At 46.4% G+C, this 23,161-nt stretch overlaps 1 protein-coding gene across 2 annotated transcripts in view; it reads right to left on the bottom strand.

Moving 5' to 3' along the window:
• enox1 (ecto-NOX disulfide-thiol exchanger 1) overlaps positions 1-23,161 on the bottom strand; it is a 370,497-nt gene that overhangs the window by 271,349 nt on the left and 75,987 nt on the right. For both annotated transcript variants that reach the window (XM_038802705.1, XM_038802704.1), the window contains exons 4-5: positions 16,285-16,491; positions 11,960-12,193 (exon numbers count right to left, since the gene is read on the bottom strand). In XM_038802705.1, coding sequence (XP_038658633.1) covers positions 11,960-12,193; positions 16,285-16,491 — 441 coding nt within the window. The remainder of the gene's footprint in view (positions 1-11,959; positions 12,194-16,284; positions 16,492-23,161) is intronic.

Here is a 23,161-nt window from a genome sequence, read left to right as displayed (position 1 = left end):
TTTTATAATTTTGTAGACCTCTATCAGGTTGCCCCTCAACCTCCTTTGTTCCAGTGCAAACAAACCAAGTTTATTCAACCTCTCCTCATAGCTAACGCCCTCCATACCAGGTAACATCCTGGTAAATCTCTTCTGCACCCTCTTGAAAGCCTCCACATCCTTTTGATAGTGTGGCAACCAGAATTGAACACTATACTTCAAGTGTGGCCTACCTAAGGTTCTATACAGCTGCAACATGACTTGTCTATTCTTATACTCAATGCCCCGGCCAATGAAGGCAAGCATGCCGTATGCCTTCTTGACTACCTTCTCCACCTGTGTTGCTCCTTTCAGTGACCTGTGGACCTGTACACCAAGATCTCTCAGACTGTTAATACTCTTGAGGGTTCTACCATTCACTGTATATTCCCTACCTGTGTTTGACCTTCCAAAATGCATTAACTCATATTTGTCCGGATTAAACTCCATCTGCCATCTCTCCGCCCAAGTCTCCAAACGATCTAAATCCTGCTGTATCCTCTGACTGTCCTCATCGCTGTTCCGCAATTCCACCAACCTTTGTGTCGTCCGCAAACTTACTAATCAGACCAGTTACATTTTCCTCCAAATCATTTATATATACGACGAACAGCGAAGGTCCCAGCACTGATCCTTGCGGAACACCACTAGTCACAGCCCTCCAATTAGAAAAGCACCTTTCCACTGCTACTCTCTGCCTTCTATGACCTAGCCAGTTCTGTATCCATCTTGCCAGCTCATCTCTGAACCTGTGTGACTTCACCTTTTGTACCATGAGGGACGTTGTCAAAGGCCTTACTGATGTCCATATAGACAACATCCACTGCCCTACCTGCATTAATCATCTTTGTGACCTCCTCAAAAAACTCTATCAAGTTAGTGAGACACGACTTCCCCTTCACAAAGTGCTGCCTCTCGCTAATAAGACCACTTGCTTACAAATGGGAATAGATCCTGTCTCGAAGAATTCTCTCCAGTAATTTCCCTACCACTGACGTAAGGCTCACTGGCCTGTAGTTCCCTGGATTATCCTTGTTACCCTTCTTAAACAAAGGAACAACATTGGCTATTCTCCAGTCCTCCGGGGCATCACCTGAAGACAGTGAGGATCCAATGTGGTTGGCACATTAAGATCAGCCTCACTGACTAAGGGTCACATAGTCTGAACAACCAATCAACACCGAGCGCAAGGAATCTCTCCAAGGGAAGGGGCTGTAATGATATGTATAATCTAAGGAGAGTAAAGGGTTAATAAGATGATGTTCATGTATCTCAACACTAGATGGCATCACTGAGTAGCCTTATAAAAGGCTGCATCTCTAAGCATTCTGGGTGCAGCTTATGGAGAAAGATAGTGTGAGGTTGAAATAGAGTGTTGGTTGTGCTGGAGAGACATAATAGATTATTGTAATATAGATTCAAGACTGTTATTTTGTTAGCTATTACTCAGTGGAGTGTGTGAACCATTCAAAGTAGTGTAAAATAAACTAGCTTTGCTTTAAATATATAGCTTGATGTTCTTTGTAAACACTACGACTTTTAGCTATCTTGGAGAACTATACAAGGAACATCACATGATACCAGGTAATTACAGAAGTAATTTAGCTAAAATTAGAATCGAAGAAGAAAGAAAAACAACATGTGCTCAGACTTTGATGGCAAGACTGCTTCCAGTCCTGTTACGTCAACTCAAACAGACAAGTCGAGACCTCATGGAGAAACTGCAGACTCTGAAACAGTTTTGGACTTCTGGCAAAATTGATTGTTAAGTGGAAAATTTTCAAGCAGCAATTTCAACTGTACCTCTCTGCCTCAGTTTTAGATACAGCTAGTGATAACAGAAAACTTGTGTTATTTTTAACAATGGCTGGACCACAGGCTATTGAACTATATAACTCCTTCCAATTCTCCACGGAAAATGATAAAAATAAATTTAGTGTAGTGATTGAAAAATTTGACCTTCATTGCAAAGCTCAAATTAATGAAACTTATGAGCGATTTGTCTTTAAAACGAGAGTGCAGAAAGATGGAGAATCCGTAGATTGCTTCATTACTGATTTAAGATTAAAGTCACAAACCTGCAACTTCTCAATCCTTTCAGACTCAATGATTAGGGATCAAATCATTTTTGGCATCAAAGATGAAAAGCTAAGAGAATGTTTATTACGGCAAAAAGATTTAAAATTGGAAGATGTAATTGAAATGTGTAGGGCAAATGAAATATCCAGGAATCAGTATTCAGATATACTGATAAAAGAAAAGAGTGTAAAAACACAGTGCTAACCACTGTGCCACTGTGCTTCAAGCTTCCTGAGTGTCATTGGAGTTGCACTCATCCAGGCTAGTGGAGAGTATTCCATCACACTCCTGACTTGTGCTGTGTAGATGGTGGACAAACTTTGGAGAGTCAGGTGGTGAGTTACTCATCGTAGGATTTCTAGCCTCTGATCTGCTCTCATCTGCTGAGTATTTATATGGCTAGTTCAGTTCAGTATCTGCTCAATGGTAACCCACAGCGTGCTGTTCTAATTATGTCAGGAGAACTGTACAAAATAATCCAATAATCAGGGTAACCACTGCGCAAACAATTTTCATTGCCTGAGAGGATTCCCATTGGATATCTCTCTGGATTTTGGAATTACAGAAATTCCATTAAGGGGCAATATAGTGTGGCCAATTCACCGACACTGCACATCTTTGGGGTGTGGGGTGAGACCCACGCAGACACAGGAAGAATGTGCAAACTCCACACTGACAGTGACCCGAAGCAGGTTCTCAGTGCCATGAGGCAGCAGTGTTAACCATTGCACCATCATGCCATCCTGGAGTCTGGAAATTAATTCCACCTCAAAGTCCTTCCCATCCTATCTTGATTTCATGCTCTCCACACCAAAAAAAAAGTTTATTATTTTGAGTCTTACGTTTTAATCTCTGCAATAGAGCATAAGTGATTCTTAGCTGGATTACTGTCATTGTATTTCATTCACTGGGACCAGTTTAGCTCAGTTGGCTGGACATCTGGTTTGTGCTGCACAGCGAGGCCCACAGCATGGGTTCAATTCCTGTACCGGCTGAGGTTATTCATGAAGGTGCCGCCTTCTCAACCTTACCTCTCGCCTGAGGTGTGGCAACCTTCAGGTTAAATCACCCTCAGCTCTCTCCCTCAAAGGAAAAAGTAGTCTATGGTCATCTGGGACTATGGCGACTTTACCATTTCATTCACCTCTCATTTAATAATAATAATCTTTATTGTCACAAGTAGGCTTACAATTACACTGCAATGAAGTTACTGTGAAAAGCCCCTAGTCGCCACATTCTGGCACCTGTTCGGGTGCACAGAGGCAGAATTCAGAATGTCCAAATGACCTAACAGCACGTCCTTTGAGACTTGTGGGAGGAAACCAGAGCACCTGGAGGAAACCCACGCAGACACGGGGAGAACGTGAAGACTCCACACAGGCAGTGACCCAAGCCAGGAATCGAACCTGGTACTCTGGTGCTCTGAAGCAACAGTGCTACTCACTGTGCTACCATGCCGCCCCTTTACTCCATCCTCGGTGACCGTTTCCCTTTGTAAGAACTTCAAGATCTCTGTTCAGATTTGAAGCCAAGAACCATTATCATTGTAATGTGGGAACCTCCATCGGAGAGAGGAAATGGTGTGGTGGTAATGTCCCTGGCCTGGCAACCCAGAGGCCCAGGCTCTGGGGCACATTCAAAGTTTTAAAAAACATACAGGATTCTTTCAGGGCTCTATTGGATAGGTACAGGAAGAATGTTTCCCCTGATTAGGAGGGGAATTTAGAACCAGGGCACACAGTCTCAAAATAAGAGTTTGGCCATTTAGGACTGAGATGAGGAGGAATTTCTTCATTCAGAGGGCGGAGAATCTCTTATCCCAGAGGGCTGTGGAAGCTCAGTCATTGAGTATGCTTAAGACAGAGACCACTGGGTTCATAGATAGTATGGCCAATGCATCGCACCTCTTTGTAAGGGGCTGGTTTAGCACAGGGCTAAATCGCTGGCTTTGAAAGCAGACCAAGCAGGCCAGCAGCACGGTTCAATTCCCGTACCAGCCTCCCCGGACAGGCGCCAGAATGTGGCGACTAGGGGCTTTTCACAGTAACTTAATTTGAAGCCTACTTGTGACAATAAGCGATTTTCATTTTTTATTTAGTTAAAATATCAAGAGATATAGGTTAGTGCAGAAAAGTGGTGTTCAGGGAGGCGATCAGGACGATCGAATTGAATGGGACAGCAGGTTCGAGAGGCCAAATGGCCCACTGCTGTCCCCGTTTCCTCTGTCCCTTTGACACGGGTTCAAAACTCACCATGCAGTTGGTGAAATTTAAATTCATTTAATGAATGAAAACATAATCTGGAATTGAACGCGAGTCTCAGTTTTAGTGACTATGAGACTATCATTGATTGTGGTATAAACTCATTGAGATCACCAATGACCTTCAGTGAAGGAAATCTGCCTTCCATACCTGGCCTGCTCTCCATGCGAGTCCAGACCCACAGCAACGTGGTTGATTCTTAACTCATAACTGTTCTGAAGGGCAACAAGGGATGAGTAACAAATTCCGGCCTTGCCAGCTACTGCCAGATCTCTTGAAAGAGCACATTTTGAAAAGAATTCCTGTTTTACGCAAGACCATACCAAAAAGGTTCTTGATATTACTATGAGTAATTTAATTGTATGATACATCTTCTTGTCTTTCTGCAAATTATTCAATTATCTACAGCAATCCCTATTTCACATCGCCTTTAAGTCATGTCTCAATACCTATGTCCTCATTGTAATTCTGTCTTCTCTTTTTATTGTGATGTCTGTATCATTTCATTAAATACGCTCACATTGCCGAATAATTATTTGGTTACAGGAGGAATCTGCAGAAGCAAGAAGCTGCTGATGGAAAAACTTCCAGAATTAGTGGATGGGCAGTGGATGGGTCGAGAGGAAATCAAACACGATGGGGAGAAAACAGATGGACCACCGGGGAAATCAGACGCCACAATCACACAGAGTCCCATTCAATGGCTGGGGAAATTGAACTGCATCAGTGCATGGTCCCATTCCATTAGCATGGAAATCAGACACTGCCGTTGTGTAGATCATCAAACAGCTTGCACTCTTCATTCCCAGACCCACCGGGGAAATAAACAGCACACCAATATACTTATATTAAGCCCACTGTAGGAATCGTTACAGCAAACACTCTGCAACGGGGCGAAAGGAGGCTGCGAAATGAGACAGTTACACTCTTTTAATGGCTCGCAACAGTGGTCGCAACAGTGTACGCGGTTTTTAAGACAATAATGACACATGTGAATAGTATATGAACAAAGCAGCAACACATTCTCCCATCGATGCCCATGATATTTTGACTGGGGAGCAATTGGAGGTCGGTAGGTACAGGGTAATCTTCACTTACTGCAACGTCTCTTCCAATTCCATTTCAATGCCAGCAATTGCAACAAGTGCAGATTGTTCCTGCCCATTTAACCTGGTCCTGTCTGTGCTGCAACAAGACCTGTGAAAGCCAGAGATTTCAGTGCTTGCTACAAAGTGGAGCCACAAAGCACGGACACTCATCGTTCTTTTTGCATTCCTTGATGCCCGGGGCAAATACTGAAAAGTGGGGTAAAAGGAGAAACTGCTCGAAATGGACTGAGGCACTGGCAGTATCTGTGGAGAGGGAGACAGAATTAATGTTTTAACTCGATGACCTGATGGGAGAACTGGCGAAAGTTAAAAGATTTAGCGGGTTTTAAGCAAGTCCGGAGGCAGAGAAAAGGGACAGAGGAGGGGGAACCAAAAGGCAAAGGTCTGTGATATGCTGCATGGCAAGAGAGGGAATGCAGTCTACCCTCCCAAAGAAGAAATATTTACATCCTTCCAGAAGCTACACTTGGTTCTGTAGAATACAGGGTTAACGCTAACTGTGAGTTATGCTAATGAGACACCGTATACCTCATCATAGGGAGTGTCACAATGTCTCATGATCGTACATTCTCTTTTAGACCTCATGACAAGCTGAAGCTCATGTAAGATAGTTGTCAAATCAAAGTTAATGTTTTTCTTACCTCAGCAGATTCTGTAAATATTCTGGGCGGGATTCTCTGTCCCACCATACCAGATTTCTGGTGCTGCGCGCCCCCGCCGGCAGTGGGATTCTCCGCCAGCGGCGGGATTCTCCGCCTCGCCAGCCGGTCAATGGGGTTTCGCCATTGTGGGCAGCTGACCAAGAATATTCCATACTGGCAGGGAGCAGAAGTGCAAGCATAGAAAAGTCTCTGTCATTACCAGTAGGCTTCCAGCAGGCTGCAGGTCTCAATGAGACAGAAGTGTCGTTGAATTTGCACCAAGGATTTGTCAAATGTCACAGCACACCAGACCTCGCGACAAAGCCGAGCAGGTTTATGCACAGTGGGTGGCTCTGCGATCATTAGCCTTGCCAGGCAAAGGTTGACAAAGAAAAAGCTATGTACAATGGAATTAGTGAAAGCACTTGATGCCTCCTTCAATCTGCGAAAGAATACGATTATCGAGCAGTGAACTTTAATAAGCATACCCAAAGTCAATGAGAGCCTTGGATGAAGCACTGTTAGATCACTGGATGATTTAACCTTAACAAAGGCCTTTCAACTGATCAGGATAGCTGAGGTCAGAAAGCGAAACTGGTCAGTGATTCCGGGTGACAGGAAGAATCATATCCCAAAAATGACTGACTCAGTGGAGTGTGATGTGGAAGATGCCGGCGTTGGACTGGGGTGAGCACAGTAAGAAGTCTTACAACACCAGGTTAAAGTCCAACAGGTTTGTTTCAAATCACTAGCTTTCGGAGCACTGCTCCTTCCTCAGGTGAATGAAGAGACTGATCAAGACCTTCAGAGCACCCTACGAGCTCTCATCCCACGTACTCCCCACGTTGGAGATCTCTACTGCCTCCCGCAAATACACAAGGCCAACACACCAGGCCGTCCTAGCATTTCAGGCAATGGGACCCTATGTGAGAACCTCTCTGGCTACATCGAGGGCATCTTGAAACCCATTGTGCAAGGTACGCCCAGCTTCTGTCGCGACACGACGGACTTCCTACAGAAACTCAGCACCCATGGACCAGTTGAACCAGGAACATTCCTCGTCACAATAGATGTCTCGGCACTCTACACCAGCATCCTCCATGACGACGGCATTGCTGCAACAGCCTCAGTACTCAATACCGACAACTGCCAATCTCCAGACGCAATTCTGCAACTCATCCGCTTCATTCTGGATCACAACGTCTTCACCTTCGACAACAAATTCTTCATCCAGACGCATGGAACAGCCATGGGGTCTAAATTCACACCTCAATATGCCAACATCTTCACGCACAAGTTTGAACAAGACCTCCTCACCGCACAGGACCTTCAACCGATGCTATACACCAGATACATCAATGACATTTTTTTCCTTTGGACCCACGGTGAAGAATCACTGAAACGACTACACGATGACATTAATAAGTTCCATCCCACCATCAGACTCACCATGGACTACTCTCCAAAATGAGTTGCATTCTTGGACACACTCACCTCCATCAAGGACAATCACCTCAGCACTTTGCTTTACCGCAAGCCCACGGATAACCTCACGATGCTCCACTTCTCCAGCTTCCACCCCAAACACATTAAAGAAGCTATCCCCTATGGACAAGCCCTCCGTATACACAGGATCTGCTCAGACGAGGAGGAGTGTAACAGACATCTACAGACGCTGAATGATGCCCTCGTACGAACGGGATATGGCGCGCGACAGTTCCAACGCGCCACAGCAAAAAAACCGCACCGACCTCCTCAGAAGATAAACACGGAACACAACTGACAGAGTACCCTTCGTCGTCCAGTACCTTCCCGGAGCGGAGAAACTACGGCATCTTCTTTACAGCCTTCAACACGTCATCGATGAAGATGACATCTTGCCAAAGTCATCCCCACACCCCCACTACTTGCCTTCAAACAACCGTGCAACCTCAAACAAACCATTGTTTGCAACAAAACTACCCAGCCTTCAGAACAGAGACCACGACACCACACAACCCTGCCATGGCAATCTCTACAAGACGTGCCAGATCGTCGGAATGGATACCACCATTACACGTGAGAACACCACCCACCAGGTACGCGGTATATACTCGTGCGACTCGGCCAACGTTGTCTATCTCATACGCTGCAGGAAAGGATGTCCCGAAGTGTGATACATTGGCGAGACCATGCAGACGCTGCGACAACGAATGAACGGACATCGCGCGACAATCACCAGGCAGGAATGTTCCCTTCCAGTTGGGTAGCACGTCAGCAGTCAAGGGCATTCAGCCTCTGATCTCCAGGTAAGCGTTCTCCAAGGCGGCCTTCAGGACGCGCAACAACGCAGAATCACCAAGCAGAAACTTATAGCCAAGTTCCGCACACATGGGTGCGGCCTCAAACGGGACCTGGGATTCATGTCGCTTTACATTCACCCCCCACCATCTGGCCTGGGCTTGCAAAATCCTACCAACTGTCCTTGCTAGAGACAATTTGCACCTTTTTTCTGGGGTTATCCCTATCTCTCAATCTGTAAAGACTTAATTACCTGCAAATGCTCGCATTGTAAGCATTGCCTTGCATCTTTGAATTTGTCTATATATATGTTTCTGGAACATACCTCTTCATTCACCTGAGGAAGGAGCAGTGCTCCGAAAGCTAGTGTTTGAAACAAACCTGGTGGACTTTAACTCAGTGGAGTATGGCGAGAGAAATCGGGCGGATGTCATTTCTGCAGTTGGAAGGGTCATTTTCAGGCCGCAGCAAGTAATTTGTACAGAATGAAAAAGAAGAGATGCCTTTAAAAGGTGGCAAGATCCATGAAGTGGAAGATACCAATGAGATTGAGATCCTTTTCTCTGAAGAGATACAGCAATAAAATAGAGGCTTCTGGAGTGCTGATATTCCAGGAGAGGAAAAAGTAATACCTTTCAGTCAGACAAAGGTGCATTTATTTTGGTTCTTTTTGGTTCTGAATACAACTCTTCAATAGAGGGAAAGGAAAATCACTGAAATCTTCCAGGGGATTTCTCGCCCGCTGCAAATCCATTATGTTCAGAAAATAGCTGGAGAGCCCTGAAACAGAATTTGCGTCGGGCGCTAAACAGCACACGATGTTCTTGGGCCATCCCAGCAGAGTGGCTGGACATGAGCCAGATTAGCATCTCAAAATTCACATTTAGATATTCAGAATTGGCTTTATGCTAAATTCATAGAATCATAGAATTTCTACAGTGCAGAAGAAGGCCATTCAGCCCATTGATTGAGCACCGATCATTTGAATGACCACACTACCAAAGCCCAATCCCCTGTCCGATTCCTGCAACCCCACTCTAAGTGGCCAATCCATCTAATCTGCACATCTTTGGACTGTGGGAGGAAACCAGAGCATGCAAAGGAAACCCACACAGACACGGGGAGAATGTGCAAACTCAGCACAGGCAGTTACCAGAGGTCAAAATTGAACCCGGTCCTTGGCACTGTGAGGCATCAGTGCTAAGCACAGTGCCACCGTGCCGCCCAGGATTCTCCTGGCTCACCCGCTGGCGCAATGTGAGGCCAACGCCAATCACTACTAGACGCAATGACCACAAAGCTGGGGGGGGGGGGGGGGGGGGGGGGAGGAACTCAGAGGTCATTGTAGCCCCTGGGTAGTCAGGGGCGTGGCAGGCCAATGCCAAGGGGTAGGGTCAAGGGGCAAGGCCTGAAGGTAGCAGGGCCTGAAGGGGGCAGGTCATGAAGGGAGCAAGGTGTAATAACTTGTCATGATCTAAAATATCTAGTTCTTTTAGAATTGAAACAAAACAAACTTCTCCCACTTTTCATTATCACAGCGAGCATACCCATTTGATATAATCACTCCACCTGATCCAATTCGTCCATTCACTCAAAATTTCTGATTGTTCTCATCTGTATCTTTTCAATTGTTGCAAAGCCCTCCTTGTACCATTGTGATTGGAAAGGTTCTCAATGTGATTTATTTTTTGCAAACTAATTTATGGGATGTGGGCGTCGCTGGTTAGGCCAGCATTTATTGCCCATCCCTAGTTGCCTTCTTGAACCGCTGCAGTCCTTGCGGTGTAGGTACATCAGCTGTGCTGTTAGGTAGGGAGTTCCAGAATGTTGCCCTAGCGACAGTGAAGGAATGGCCATATATTATCAATCCAGGGTGGTGAGTGACTTGGAAGGGAACTTCCAGGTGGTTGGCGTTCCCAGGTATCTGCTGCTCTTGTCCTTCTAAATGGTAGTGGTCATGGGTTTGGAAGGTGCTGTCTAACCTTGGTGAGTTCCTCACAGCTCCAGGGACCCGGGTTCAATTCCGGCCTCGGGTGACTGTCTATGTGAAGATGGCACTTTCTCCCTGTGTCCGTGTGAGTTTCCGCCAGGTGCTCTGGTTTCCTCCCACGTACCAAAGATGTGCAGGTTAGGTGGATTGGCCACAATAAATTGCCCCTAATTGTCCAATAAGGTTAGATGGGGATGTTTTTGCAAGAACTGCAGTGTAGATAATGATTCATCTCAGTAACTTCTGATGTATTTTTCAGTGAACAAGCGGTATTATCATCAGAGAAACAGGATAACTGACCCAACCCAGATCACCCGCCAGGAACATAGATCTCTCCCTTGCTTGGGCCACTTGCATTGCGTAACAGCTGAATTCGGTATCAATAGTTTAAAAGCAGTACACGTTGTTAACCTAATAACTATTGCTAAACTGACATGTCGCTGATGCAGTAGGAGTGCTGTCTTGAATTTGGGATTGAGGCATGTTATTGGAGCAACATTTTTCTGTTATTTGCTGCACAGTTTGTGACTCTGGGTTGTTCACTGTTGGCACTGAACCTAAAACTGAAGCAAATATATCACTCCCGAGACTGGAATCATTCACAAACTTCATCTCACCCCCCCTCTATCTATTTTATACACACAGGTGCGTATGCGGACTGAATGTGTGTTTGTGTATAGACACGTTTATAAATGTGGATTTTCTTGTCAGTGGATATGCGTGTGACTGCATGTATGTGATTGTTAAACTATATGTGTACATGTGGGACTGTGTGTATATGTGTTTGTCTGTGTGTTGGTGGAACCTTATGTATGTATGTGTTGGTGTGAATGTATGTGTGAATGTGTGGGAATCTATGTCAGTCTATGAGTTTGTATGTATAACTGTATTTTTGTGGGATTGTTAAACCATGTGTGTAAATGTGGCACCACATGTTCCTATAGGGATTGTGTGTATACTTGTGTGACTGTGTGTGCACATGCGGATCCTCATGCATTTATGTGTATGTCCATATGTGACTGTGTATGAGTGTAATGACTGTGTGTGCATGAGCAAATGTGTGACTATGTGTGACTGTGTATATGTGTATGCGTACATGTATGTGTGAGTGTGTGTGTCACAGTGTGTGGGTGTATGTGTGGCTGAATGTGTATGTTTGGTTGTGTGCATGTATGTGAATGTGTAGCTGTGTGTGTGCATGTGGAACAGTGTAAATGTGTGTATAAGTGCATACATATGTGTGTGTGCTCAGTGGAAAAAAGGAACTGTCCACATACATCTTTTGAAATTCAGGAACATCAACATCTGCTAAACATTATGCATGGTCAAAAGCAATTCCATAGAAGTCACATGCTTGAGCAGAACTCCTGAAATCAAGTGTGTCTGATTGATGTCTGCAGTACGTTAGACATTCACGTTGTTTAGGAGAAATGTTTTTAAGGCTGTTCTCTCAGCTGTGCAATAATAACTTCACTTGACATCTGGTAAAGATACTGATAATAGATGAAGTTAGGATGGAATACATGCAGTCCCTGCACAGCCCAGTTTAACACGGTTTCAACATGGTAGATTCGGGAGTACCTTTGAGTTTCTCTGCCATTAGGCTGGCTTCGTGCTCGGAGTAGTGTACAATTGGTGCAGGGGAGGGTGGCCGCAGATGTTCATCTACCAACATGCGCCGGTGGCGTTCCTCCCGCGCAAACATCCGCTGCGTACACTCCCACTCATAGAAATCATCTCTGGCTTGAGCAAAGTCCACATGTAGGCGGCCTGTGTCCTTCTTGTCAGTGCTCGATCCCAACCGCATGCGATAGCCTGAAAGTGAGCACACATCCTTAAAAATCAAACTAAACCAGAGCTGTTCATGATGAATGTTTAACTCTAGTGTGGGAAATTACACCTGCAACTGTACAATCACTACTTCCAGGTGCTTGGTTTGCCAGGACTTAGACGTCCTAGATAACAGTTGGAAGCCATTTAAGATGCCGTAAGACCCCCAAATAACAAATAGACTCTTCACAGTAGCTGTGTAAATAAAGTTCAGCCCCTGAGGACCATGACAATTCAACTTCTAATGTCAGAATAGATGCAGAGTAACAATCCAACAGTGTATGACCACACTTCAGAGACAATTCCTTTGCTGCAATCTGTTTTGGGACATTCTGAAATTATGAACAATGTGATAGAAATTTAAGTACTTTTCTTAAGTAATGGTGGGTTTATTTTGAATTTTTTTTGTCTAATTTTGTCTAACTTGTGCCTTCTTGGATAGGTTATTTTGGTTAGATTCCCTAGCCCAATTAGAGCTTCGGTAGCAGTCTTGCCTCTGAATTACAAGGTTTGTGGGTTCAAGTCCCACTCCAGGGCTTGAGCATGGAAATCTGGGTTGACGGTCCAGTGCAGTGCTGAGGGAGTGCTGCATTGCCAGAGGTGCTGTCTTTCGTTTTATAGAGGCTCCATTTGCCCTCACAGGTGGGTGTAAAAGTTCCCGGCTGGAATTCTCCAGCCTTTGAGATTCACTTTTCCCGCCAGCAGCAGACACTGGCAGCGTGGGGTGGTTACAATGAGAAATGCCACTGACAAGCAGTGGGAAAATAGAATCTCGCCACCAGTAAATGGCGCACGTCCAAGAAACACGCTGCTGCGAGAGAATCCAGCCCCCCCATGGCACTATTTCAAAAAGGGGCCTTATGCCTAGTGTCCTTGCTAATGTTTATCCCTCAATCAACAACACAGGAAAATCCCAGATTATCTGGTTAAGATCATGTTACTGCTTCTGGTAGTTTACTGTGTGTCAATTGTCAACCGTGTTTCCTATATTACAACAGTTGCTACACTTTAAAGTATTGCATTGGCTGCAAAGCACTTTGCGATTTGATGATTGTGAAAAATGCTACGTCTTAGTTTTAGTGTTACTTCTGTCCAGGTTATCTGGAATGACGATAGTTAGTCGTCTGGAGTTGTTAGCATGCCAAAGTATGGGATGAGTGAGGCTGTATATAGCTGGATCCAGCTCTGGTCACCCTCTTTCTTGCACGTCCGCTCACCTTAATTTCACTTGGGTGCTCTCTTTCTTCATTTAAACCAGTGTATAATATGGAAACAACTTCACAGTTATTCTGACACAATGAACTGTACGTTCACAGTCTCTGAAGGCAGTCAGAGCAGCAAGCCCAGATATTCTGCCTCCAATTCTGCCCTCAGGCATTTTCATAAGAGTAGGGGAGGGAATCAATCCCAGAGTCCATCCATTCCTATTAACCGTGCAATTGACAGTTTTATGAAATCATTAAGAGCCAGGCTCTAGTACACTTTTAATATTTTCATGGATGTGGCCGGACTTTAGCAGCTGCCATGTTTTGCACCAATTGCATGGAGCGTGAACCATGGGTTGAAGGCAGGAAGAGTGCAAAAGGTAATTAAAAAGGTTTCGCCGCCTTTATGGTTCATCGTGAAATGCTGTTGATATGAGTATCTGTGTTCATTCGGGTGAGACAGCACTGTGATTGGAAGCTGTAAGTACCCAGTAAACGATATGCTTGCCAGATTGTTATTTCTGCCAACTGGCAAACTGTGAAGTAAAAGGTCAACATTGTAAATGTGGAATATTCTTTCAATGAGTTAACAAAGGTTCCACTAATGGATAAAAGATACAGCTCATTTCGCATTATTGAAAGAATAGCAATGTATGAGAACCAAATATAAATGTTTAATTTTCCCATTGTTTTTCTGTACTCAGTCTGGACATCTGGTGAGATAGCAGTTAAGAAGCATGCTTGTTTACCTGGGGAGAGTCAAAGGCTCCTGGTTACAAATACTTGATTTTAGTTACACAGCTGCTTTGAAGGGTCTATTTGATTCCTTGGAGGGTTTATGGGCTATTCAATGGCTTCCAATAATATTTGCAAGAATTGTTCATAAAGTGGATAATGGAGGAGAGTCAGGAGGTTTAAGGGAGGGGGAAGTAAGGCGGAAGGAGATGAGGGTGATGGTAGTGAGGAGGCAGGTGGTGAGTGAGGAGGAGGTTGGTGAGAGGTGAGGGTGGTGAGGGAGTGAGTATGAGGAGGTGAAGGTAAGGGTTGAAAGTGAGAATGAAGAAGGTAAAGAGGCTGAGGGATTGATGTGAGGAGATAAAGGTGAGGGTGAGGTGGTTAAAGGGATCAGAAGGTTTCACTGTTTAGAGATCAGCTGCAGGTTGCAGTGAGAGCACGTGGCCAAGGTTCTTTGGAAACAAAGACAAGTCTTTTAACGTGCCCATCTGGACCCTACCCAACTCCATTTCCAACTCGCACCTGCCACTGGGTATGTCGGACCCGTGTCCTGCCCACATAGGCCTGGGCCCTGGGAAAGTCCCGCGTCCCAGCAGTATCATGATACAGGGAGAAACGGGACATGGAAGTAGTTTTTTTTAAGGACAGTACAGCACAGAACAGGCCCTTCGGCCCTCGATGTTGTGCCGAGCAATGATCACCCTACTCAAGCCCACGTATACCTATCCCAGTAACCCAACAACCCCCATTAACCTTATTTTTTTTAGGACACTAAGGGCAATTTAGCATGGCCAATCCACCTAACCCGCACATCTTTGGACTGTGGGAGGAAACCGGAGCACCCGGAGGAAACCCACGCACACACGGGGAGGATGTGCAGACTTCGCACAGACAGTGACCCAGCCGCGAATCGAACCTGGGACCCTGGAGCTGTGAAGCATTTATGCTAACCACCATGCTACTGTGCTGCCCAAGTTTATCTTCAAATTTCCAACTCTGGCATGAGATTCAAGCCCCAGAGATGCATTGAAACCACTGGACAACTTCACTATCGGGAAGGTGAGTGGAGCTAGTTTCCAAAGATTCAGGCCATCTGACAGGAATTTCTCGGACTCCCCGGGAGGGAGTCTGGCAGGTGCTGGACGGGGGAGGGGTTTTAAACTTGGTGGGATGCCGGGGAGTGCCATATCGGTTGTCTACCCATCTCAATTGGTATTTTAACACTGACTGGGTAGATGTTGGCCTTCTCTGAGGCCAACCTTAGCTGGCCAATTAATGACCACTTGAGAGTCTCTTGCTGTTGTTTCTGGACTTTTACTGCAGGTGGTTGGTGAGGCAGCCAGCATCCTGGCGGGAGGGATGAGTACCTTCCTCTTGATCATGCCCCTGTGCCCTGTGAGGGATGCCCTCACCCACCTTATCTTGAAAACACTCCTCTGGTCTCTCAATTGTTATCCCACTCAACAGGGCCTGCCTGACTGGCGTTGGCCAACCAGCCCCACTTAACATCTTTGTAAGCCTGGCAGAGACAAGGATAATTTATTCAACTGCTCAAGGGCGGCACGGTGGCACAGTGGTTAGCACGGCTGTCTCACAGCTCCAGGGACCCGGGTTCAATTCCGGCTTTGGATCACTGTCTTTGCGGAGTCTGCACGTTCTCCCCGTGTCTGCGTGGGTTTCCTCCGGGTGCTCCGGTTTCCTCCTACAGTCCAAAGATATTCTGGTTAGGTGGATTGGCCGTGCTAAATTGCTCTTAGTGTCCAAAAAGGTTAGGTGGGGTTACTGGGTTACAGGGATACTGGGTAGGTGAGGGCTTTCCAAGGGCTGGTGCAGACTCGATGGTCCGAATGGCCTCCTTCTGCATTGTAAATTCTATGATTCTATGCTCTATCTGTTGTTTGTGTCAGGATAATATTGAAGGTATAGCAGGCTCAAAGGGGAGATAGCCCTATTCCTGCTCCAAGTTTCTATGTTTGGAATTCCAGTCACAAGTCTCTAGCTAATTATAATAACATTTCTCAGGGATGCCAATGTCAGTTCTTAGCACCTTTCAGTTACCACCCCAGTATTGTCTCAGGAGCAGGAGCAATGGTCACAGAGTGAAAGAAGAGGAGGAGAAAGATAGAAGCAGTGCACCTGACAGGTAGATAGCCTTGTCCACCATGAACTCCTCAGCGAAGCGTATGTGGCAGAAGTTCTTCTTGCTTTTGCGAATGGCCGTAATTTCCCCGCACTGCTCAAAAACCTCGCGAATAACTTCCTCCGCCGCGTTTTCCGGCAAGCCCCCCACAAACACGGTCTTGCAGCCAGGTGGTCGATCGCGGGTGGCTGGCGGCGGGAGACCTGTGGACCCAACAAAACACAAGACTCGACTGAATCAGGTCAGGGGAATTTCCCATGCCGCTTTTTCATTTCAACTGTTTGTTCTAATCTGAAAGCAAGCACAGCGCTCTGAGCCGCGTCTTACACATTCCTAACGTGGATATAGTGACACAAACCAGACTAAATGAATGAGACTTCACACTTTGCATTCTCTGATGATATAGTCTGTACTAAGTTGGCTCTCATTATGGGAGGATGAACAAGGCAAGGGAATATACAATCAACAGAAGGACGGCAGGAAGTACAGAGGACCAGGAGACCTTGGGGTGCATGCCTATAGATCTTTGAATGCAGCAGGACTGGTAAATAAGGTGGTTCAGAAGGCATATGGGATACTTGCTGTTATTAGCTGAGGCATTGAATATAAGTAAGAAGTCTTATAACACCAGGTTAAAGTCTAACAGGTTTGTTTCAAACACGAGCTTTCGGAGCGCAGCTACTTCTTCAGGTGAATGGAGAGGTATGATCCAGAAACATTTATATAGACAAAGTCAGAGATGCCGGACAATGCTTGGAATGCATGAATTTGCAGGTAATCAAATCATTACAGATCCAGAGAGAGGGATAATCACAGGTTAAAGAGGTGTGAATTGTCTCAAGCCAGAACAGTTGGTGGAATTTTACAAGTCCAGACCAGATGGTGGGGAGTGGATGTAATGCGACATGAATCCAAGATCCCGGTTGAGCCGCACTCATGCGTGCGGAACTTAGCTATAAGTTTTTGCTCGGCAATTCTGCGTTGTTGAGTGTCCTGAAGGCTGCCTTGAAGAACGCTTACCCGGGGCTGGAATGTGGCGACTTGTCACAGTAACTTCATTGAAGCCTACTCGTGACAATAAGCGATTTTCAATTTCAATTTGTCAGGGTTGGTGGCATGCAAATTTCCTTCGTCTTCTGAAAAAGTAGTCGTTGGTGGGCTTTCTTAACTATAGTGTCGGCATGGGGGGACCAGGACAGGTTGTTGGTGATTTGGACACCTAAAAACCCCTTTCTACTTCGTTCCCATTGATGTTGACAAGGGCATGTTCTCCACCATGCTTCCTGAAGTCGATGACAATCTCCTTCGTTTTGTCCACATTGAGGGAGAGATTATTGACATCGCACCAGTTCACCAGATTCTCTATCTCATTCTTGTACTCTGTCCTGTCATTGTTTGAGATCCGACCCACTGTGATGGTGTCATCAGCAAATTTGAAAATAGAGTTGGAGGGGCCATACAGTCATAGGTGCACAAGTAGGGGGCTGAGGACACAGCCTTGTGGGGCACCAGTGTTGAGGATGATTGTGGAGGAGGTGTTATTGCCTATCCTTACTGATTGTGGCCTGAGGGTTCGGAAGTTCAGGATCCAGTCACAGAGGGAGGAGCCGAGTGCAGGCCATGGAGTTTGGAGATGAGTTTTGTAGGAATAATGATGTTGAAGGCTGAGTTGTAGTCACCAATAGGAGTCTGACATAGGTGTCTTTGTTATCTAGTTGTTCCAGGGTTGAGTGCAGAGCCATGGAGATGGCGTCTGCTGTGGACCTGTTCCAGCGATAGGCAAACTGTAGTGGATCAAGGCAATCCGAGAGGCTGGAGTTGATTTGTGCCATGACTAACCTTTCAAAGCACTTCATAATGATGGATGTCAGAGCCACTGGACAATAGTCATTAAGGCACACTGCTTGGCTTTTCTTTGGGATAGGAATGATGGTCATCCTCTTGAAACAGATAGGGACATCAGATTGTTGTAAAGAGAGGTTGAAAATGTCTGCAAATACCCCCGCCAGCTGATCCATGCAAGACCGGAGTGCTCGTCTGGGTACCCCATCCGGGCCAGTGGCTTTCCGTGGGTTGACCTTTGAGAAGACTGCTCTGACATCTGCAATGGTCCAATGTTGAATGAATTGTTCAATTTCAGCACTCCTCACACACACCCAGGACTGGATTCTATGTTTCATCAGCCAAGTGCCGGCTCAGGTGGAGAATTTGCAGGCGTTTTACGACGGTGCCGACCTGCAACGGTTGCATCGTACAACATGCGCTGACCATGCGTGGACCCCCCCCCCATCCACGACCATACAGGCCACTCCTTGCCCACCCCCCAACGGTCCCCCCCCAGTCCTTTCGGAAGCCACTCTCTGGCTCAGAAGCCACTCTCCGGCCAGCAGCATGTATCCCGGCTGAGTGTGGCGGCGCTGGACACAGTCCGCAGCTGCTACATCGGGTTCCCAACTGCTGAGACCACACGTGTCCCAATCCATCAGGAACTCAACCCATCGGGGGCGGAACATCGCGGGAAGGCGTGCTGATGACGCATCAATGTTGTTGCAATGGTGTGCGGTGCGCAACGCAATTACGCCACTTCCGAGGGGCGAACCATGGCTGACCGGCGAGAAAACCGGCGCCGGCCTCGATTTGGGCATCGGAGTGGATTCTCCCCCCGATCGCCGATTACGAAAGCGGCATCGAACAACGGGGAATCCCGCCCCCAGTATCCCAGCTAACCCCTATTTATATGTGTTCAAACAACCATCACCGATGTCCCTTAACAATATAATTGAGAAACCTGAACAATGTAATTGACTTAAACAAAACAAAAAATGTAATTGATAGGACACTGAGCAAAATTCACTTTACAAATCAGCAGCTCCCTAACCCATCGGCATTCGCCTCTCTTTTCAATCTGACTGTACAATACTGGTCTCAGACAAGGCAGGCAGTTCTGGAGAGATAAACAGGCAGATCCCACAGCCGTCACTCAGTTCTGTTCATCATGGATTGGCTTGCTGTTGGACGATAAAATTTAACTCTGGAATGTGCTCAATGGCTTCCATTGGGCGAAATTCTCCGACCCCCAGCAGGGTCGGAGAATCGCCTGGGGGCGCCTAAAATCCCGCCCCCGCCGTGGCAGAGATTCTCCGCCACCCGAGAAGTGGTGGGGGCAGGAATCTCGCCACTCCGATCGGAGAGGCCCCTGCGGTGATTCTCCGGCCCGGATGGGCCGTAGTCCCGCCGCTGGGAGGCCTCTCCCGCCGTCGAGGTTTAAACCACCTCTGGAACGGCGGGATCAGCGGCGCGAGCAGGCCCCCGGGGTCCTGGGGGGGGCGGGGGGCGATCGAACCCCAGGGGGTGCCCCCACGGTGGCCTGGCCCGCGATCGGGGCCCCCCGCTCAGACTGCGGGCCCTGGCGGCACTCTTTCTCCTTCCGCGGCTGCTATGGCCTCTGCCATGGCGGAAGCGGAAGAGAACCCCGCATCGCGTATGCGCCGGCAGTGACGTCAGCAGCCAGCTGCCGCTGACGTCACTGCCGGCGCATGCGCGGACCGGCGAAAGCCTTTCATCCAGCCCCGCACCGGGGGCGCCGGTTTTTTGCGCCAGTCTTCTGGTGCTAACCGCTCCGGCGCGGGGCTGGCCCCCAAAGGTGGGGCGAATTCCCCACCTTTGGGGAGGCCCGACCCTTGAGTGGTTGGCGCCACTCCCCTACTCCGGGACCCTCCGTCACGTCGGGTAGGGGAGAATGCCGCCCCTGGTCTCAAAGCTGGTGTGGCACATGAGAATGCGCACCATTCAGAATGGCCAATTTGTCTTGCATTTCAATTAACTTGCTCTCAGGAACAAGATAGCTTGTGCACATTTATATTAAATGGCATTGCTTCAACAGCCCTGTAACAAGGCATTTTGCCCGGATGACTGAAGGAGCTGATACGTGAAACTCCTTTGACTTGCAGAATCACAGAATGGTTACTACACCAAGGAGGCCATTCGGCCCATTGTCTCTGCATTGGATCCCTACTACTGCTCCCCAGGGGGCTGGTTTAGCTCACTCGGCTAAATCGCTAGCTTTTAAAGCAGACCAAGCAGGCCAGCAGCACGGTTCGATTCCCGTACCAGCCTCCCCGGACAGGCGCCGGAATGTGGCGACTAGGGGCTTTTCACAGTAACTTCTTTGAAGCCTACTCGTGACAATAAGCGATTTACATTTACAGCCTTCTTCCCAAGCCCTGCACATTCATATCTTTTAGGTAATAATGTTCCCGGAATGTTTCACCAGTTTTTGAACTCTGATCTTTGTTCCGATATTATCTTTTGATTATAGCATTTCCACCCAGACACTCCCTTGCTTTTAATGAATCCAATTATTTTCTATCCTATTTATCCATTTAAACAGTGGACACCATCTTGGTTATGAAGTTTGATCACACACCTAATTATTGCCAGCAGCAGTGAGACGATGACATTAATGAGAATCCAATGCTGATTTGAGACCAGTGCTGCTACCTCCAAGATCCAACATCCAGCTTTAAATGCTTCTTTCCATCTTGTCCACATATACCTCTGGCCCTTTCTTCCTTGCATATATTTCAAGATTCCGCTTATATATGTTAATGCTTCAACCACTCCAATGGACAGTGAGTTCCACATTCTCATTTCTCCCTGGGAGTTAACACTTTGTGAACTACCCTCAGTAATTTTTTGAAAATGGTCTGGAGTCAAAATGCCCACAGATGCTGAACATTCTGCCCTAGGTTACTACCTACATTCCAGCCTCATGTAGTGCGGCACGGTGGCATAGTGGTTAGCACTGCTGCCCCACAATGCCAGGGATCCGGGTTCAATTCCGACCTCGGTGCCTGTCTGCGTGGCCTTTTCATATTCTTGCCATGTCGACATGGGTCTCCTCCGGGGCTCCGATTTCGTTCTGCAGTCCAGAGGTGTGCAGGTTAGGTGGATTGGCCATGCTAAGTTGCCGTTCAGGGTGGGGTTGTAAGAATAAGATGGGGTCTTGGGCCTAGATAGGATGTTCTTTTGAAGAGTCTGTGCAAACTTGATGGGCCAAATGGCCTCTTTCTGCACTGTAGGGATTCTATGAGATAAAGTAAATTGAGGCAAAATCCTTACTGGGATAGGTGCCAGTCTCAAAATTTTAGCCTTCTCTGATTGTTCCTTTTTTTACAAATGTTGTATTCATAGATTTACACAGATCAGGAATCCATTCAGCCTCTCATGTTGTGCCTACCATTTGAAAGATCCAATTCACTTTTGAAAGTTACCCATCAATCTTTCAGACAGTGCTTTCCAGATCGTAATGGCTCACTATGTAAACACATGTGCTTCATCTCCCCTGGCTTAACCATCATAATTGGAAAAGCCAACAATACTCTGCAGTTCCATTGGGTTCCAATTCCCAGGAATACCCTGACCACATTGCAAATCTCAGGGTCAAGGATATTCATATACTACAGGTGGGTGCCTGGGTCAAAACAAGTCAGGAAGGCACTCATGTCGTAACTGGGCAGATAGATTTGCCAGCAGATTCGAGCTACGCAAGTGCCTTTCCTGCATTCTTAAGATGTGGGGCATCAAAGGGGAGGGTGAATTTTCTTGTGTATATATTCATTCTGACTGAAAGGAACAGGGGCCTGAAAACCAATTTAAGATTGTCAGTTGGATTCAAAGTGTGACGCACTTCCACATGCCACATATTTTCACAGGCAGAGCCCTGTCCTTTACAGACAGAAGGAGCATGTCAACGTATTGCACCTTTTTCAACTAAACAAAACCACGGGGACAGCTATTCCTTGGTTCATTCCCCATTGCAATGCCTTGACCAATCAGAGCCAACCTGCCCGGTTTGAATTTGAACAAAGTTGGGCAGTTCATTGTTTCATGCTGCTTTCTCCAAGGCAATGCTTCCACCAATCAGAGGCCACTTGCCAACCAATCAGCATTCTCTTCTCATACAGCATCAATTGTTTTTCAGCTTTACTGTTGGAAATTACTTTTGAAATGTCCTGATGAGTGCAAGATGAAAAGCTTTGACAGCATGTCTCTTTTTCAAAAATAAAAGGTTAGGAAGTGCAGGAAGTTATGCAAATGATAGAAGGACGATTCAAAAGAACATGGACAGATTTACGTGAGTGATCAAGTCTGAGATCATTCACTTTGAACCCAAGAAAGGTAACTCCAAGTAATTTCTAAATGATGAGAACCTCAGGAATTGTAGAGATTTGTGAGGTCCAAGGCCCCACATCATTACAAGTTAAGAGTCAGGTCTAAAAGCAATCAAAAAGTCTATTGCAATGTTGGTCATTATCTCAATGAAATTATGCTTAAGTTGCACAGGCCTTGCTCAAATTGAGCGTCAGATGAGCACTTGAGACACCATAGCACACAAGGCTACGGACCAAGTGCTGGAAAATGGGTTGAGAAGTGGTAGGTGCTTGACGGCTGGCAGACACGATGGGCCAAAGGACCTCTTTTTGTGCTGTAAAACCCTTTGACTCTATGGCTCTGTCACACCTCAGGAAGAAGATAGATCATTAGAGGTGCTGCACAGAATGATGCCTGGGCTGGAAGGGTTACATGAAGACAGGTTGCTTAAACTAGCTTGTTTTCCCTTGAATTTAGAAGATCGAGGTACAATCTGACCAAGGTAGTTAAAATATTAAAAGGATTTGATAAGAGATGCAGAGAAGATGTTTTGTCCAGTGAAGCAATCAAAAACAAGAGGACAGAGTCTTACAACTAGAAATAGGTCTAATCAGGAACAAAATGAAGAAACCTTAAGCTGAAAGCATAACTAGAATGAGCCACATCATGCAATAGAGTATAAGGCAACTTCAGTAAATAGCTAACGGTTAGTCCCCATGC

This window comes from Scyliorhinus canicula, chromosome 7, assembly GCF_902713615.1.
Source record: "Scyliorhinus canicula chromosome 7, sScyCan1.1, whole genome shotgun sequence".
NCBI lineage: Eukaryota > Metazoa > Chordata > Chondrichthyes > Carcharhiniformes > Scyliorhinidae > Scyliorhinus > Scyliorhinus canicula.
This window is presented reverse-complemented; position numbering and strand designations above follow the sequence as displayed.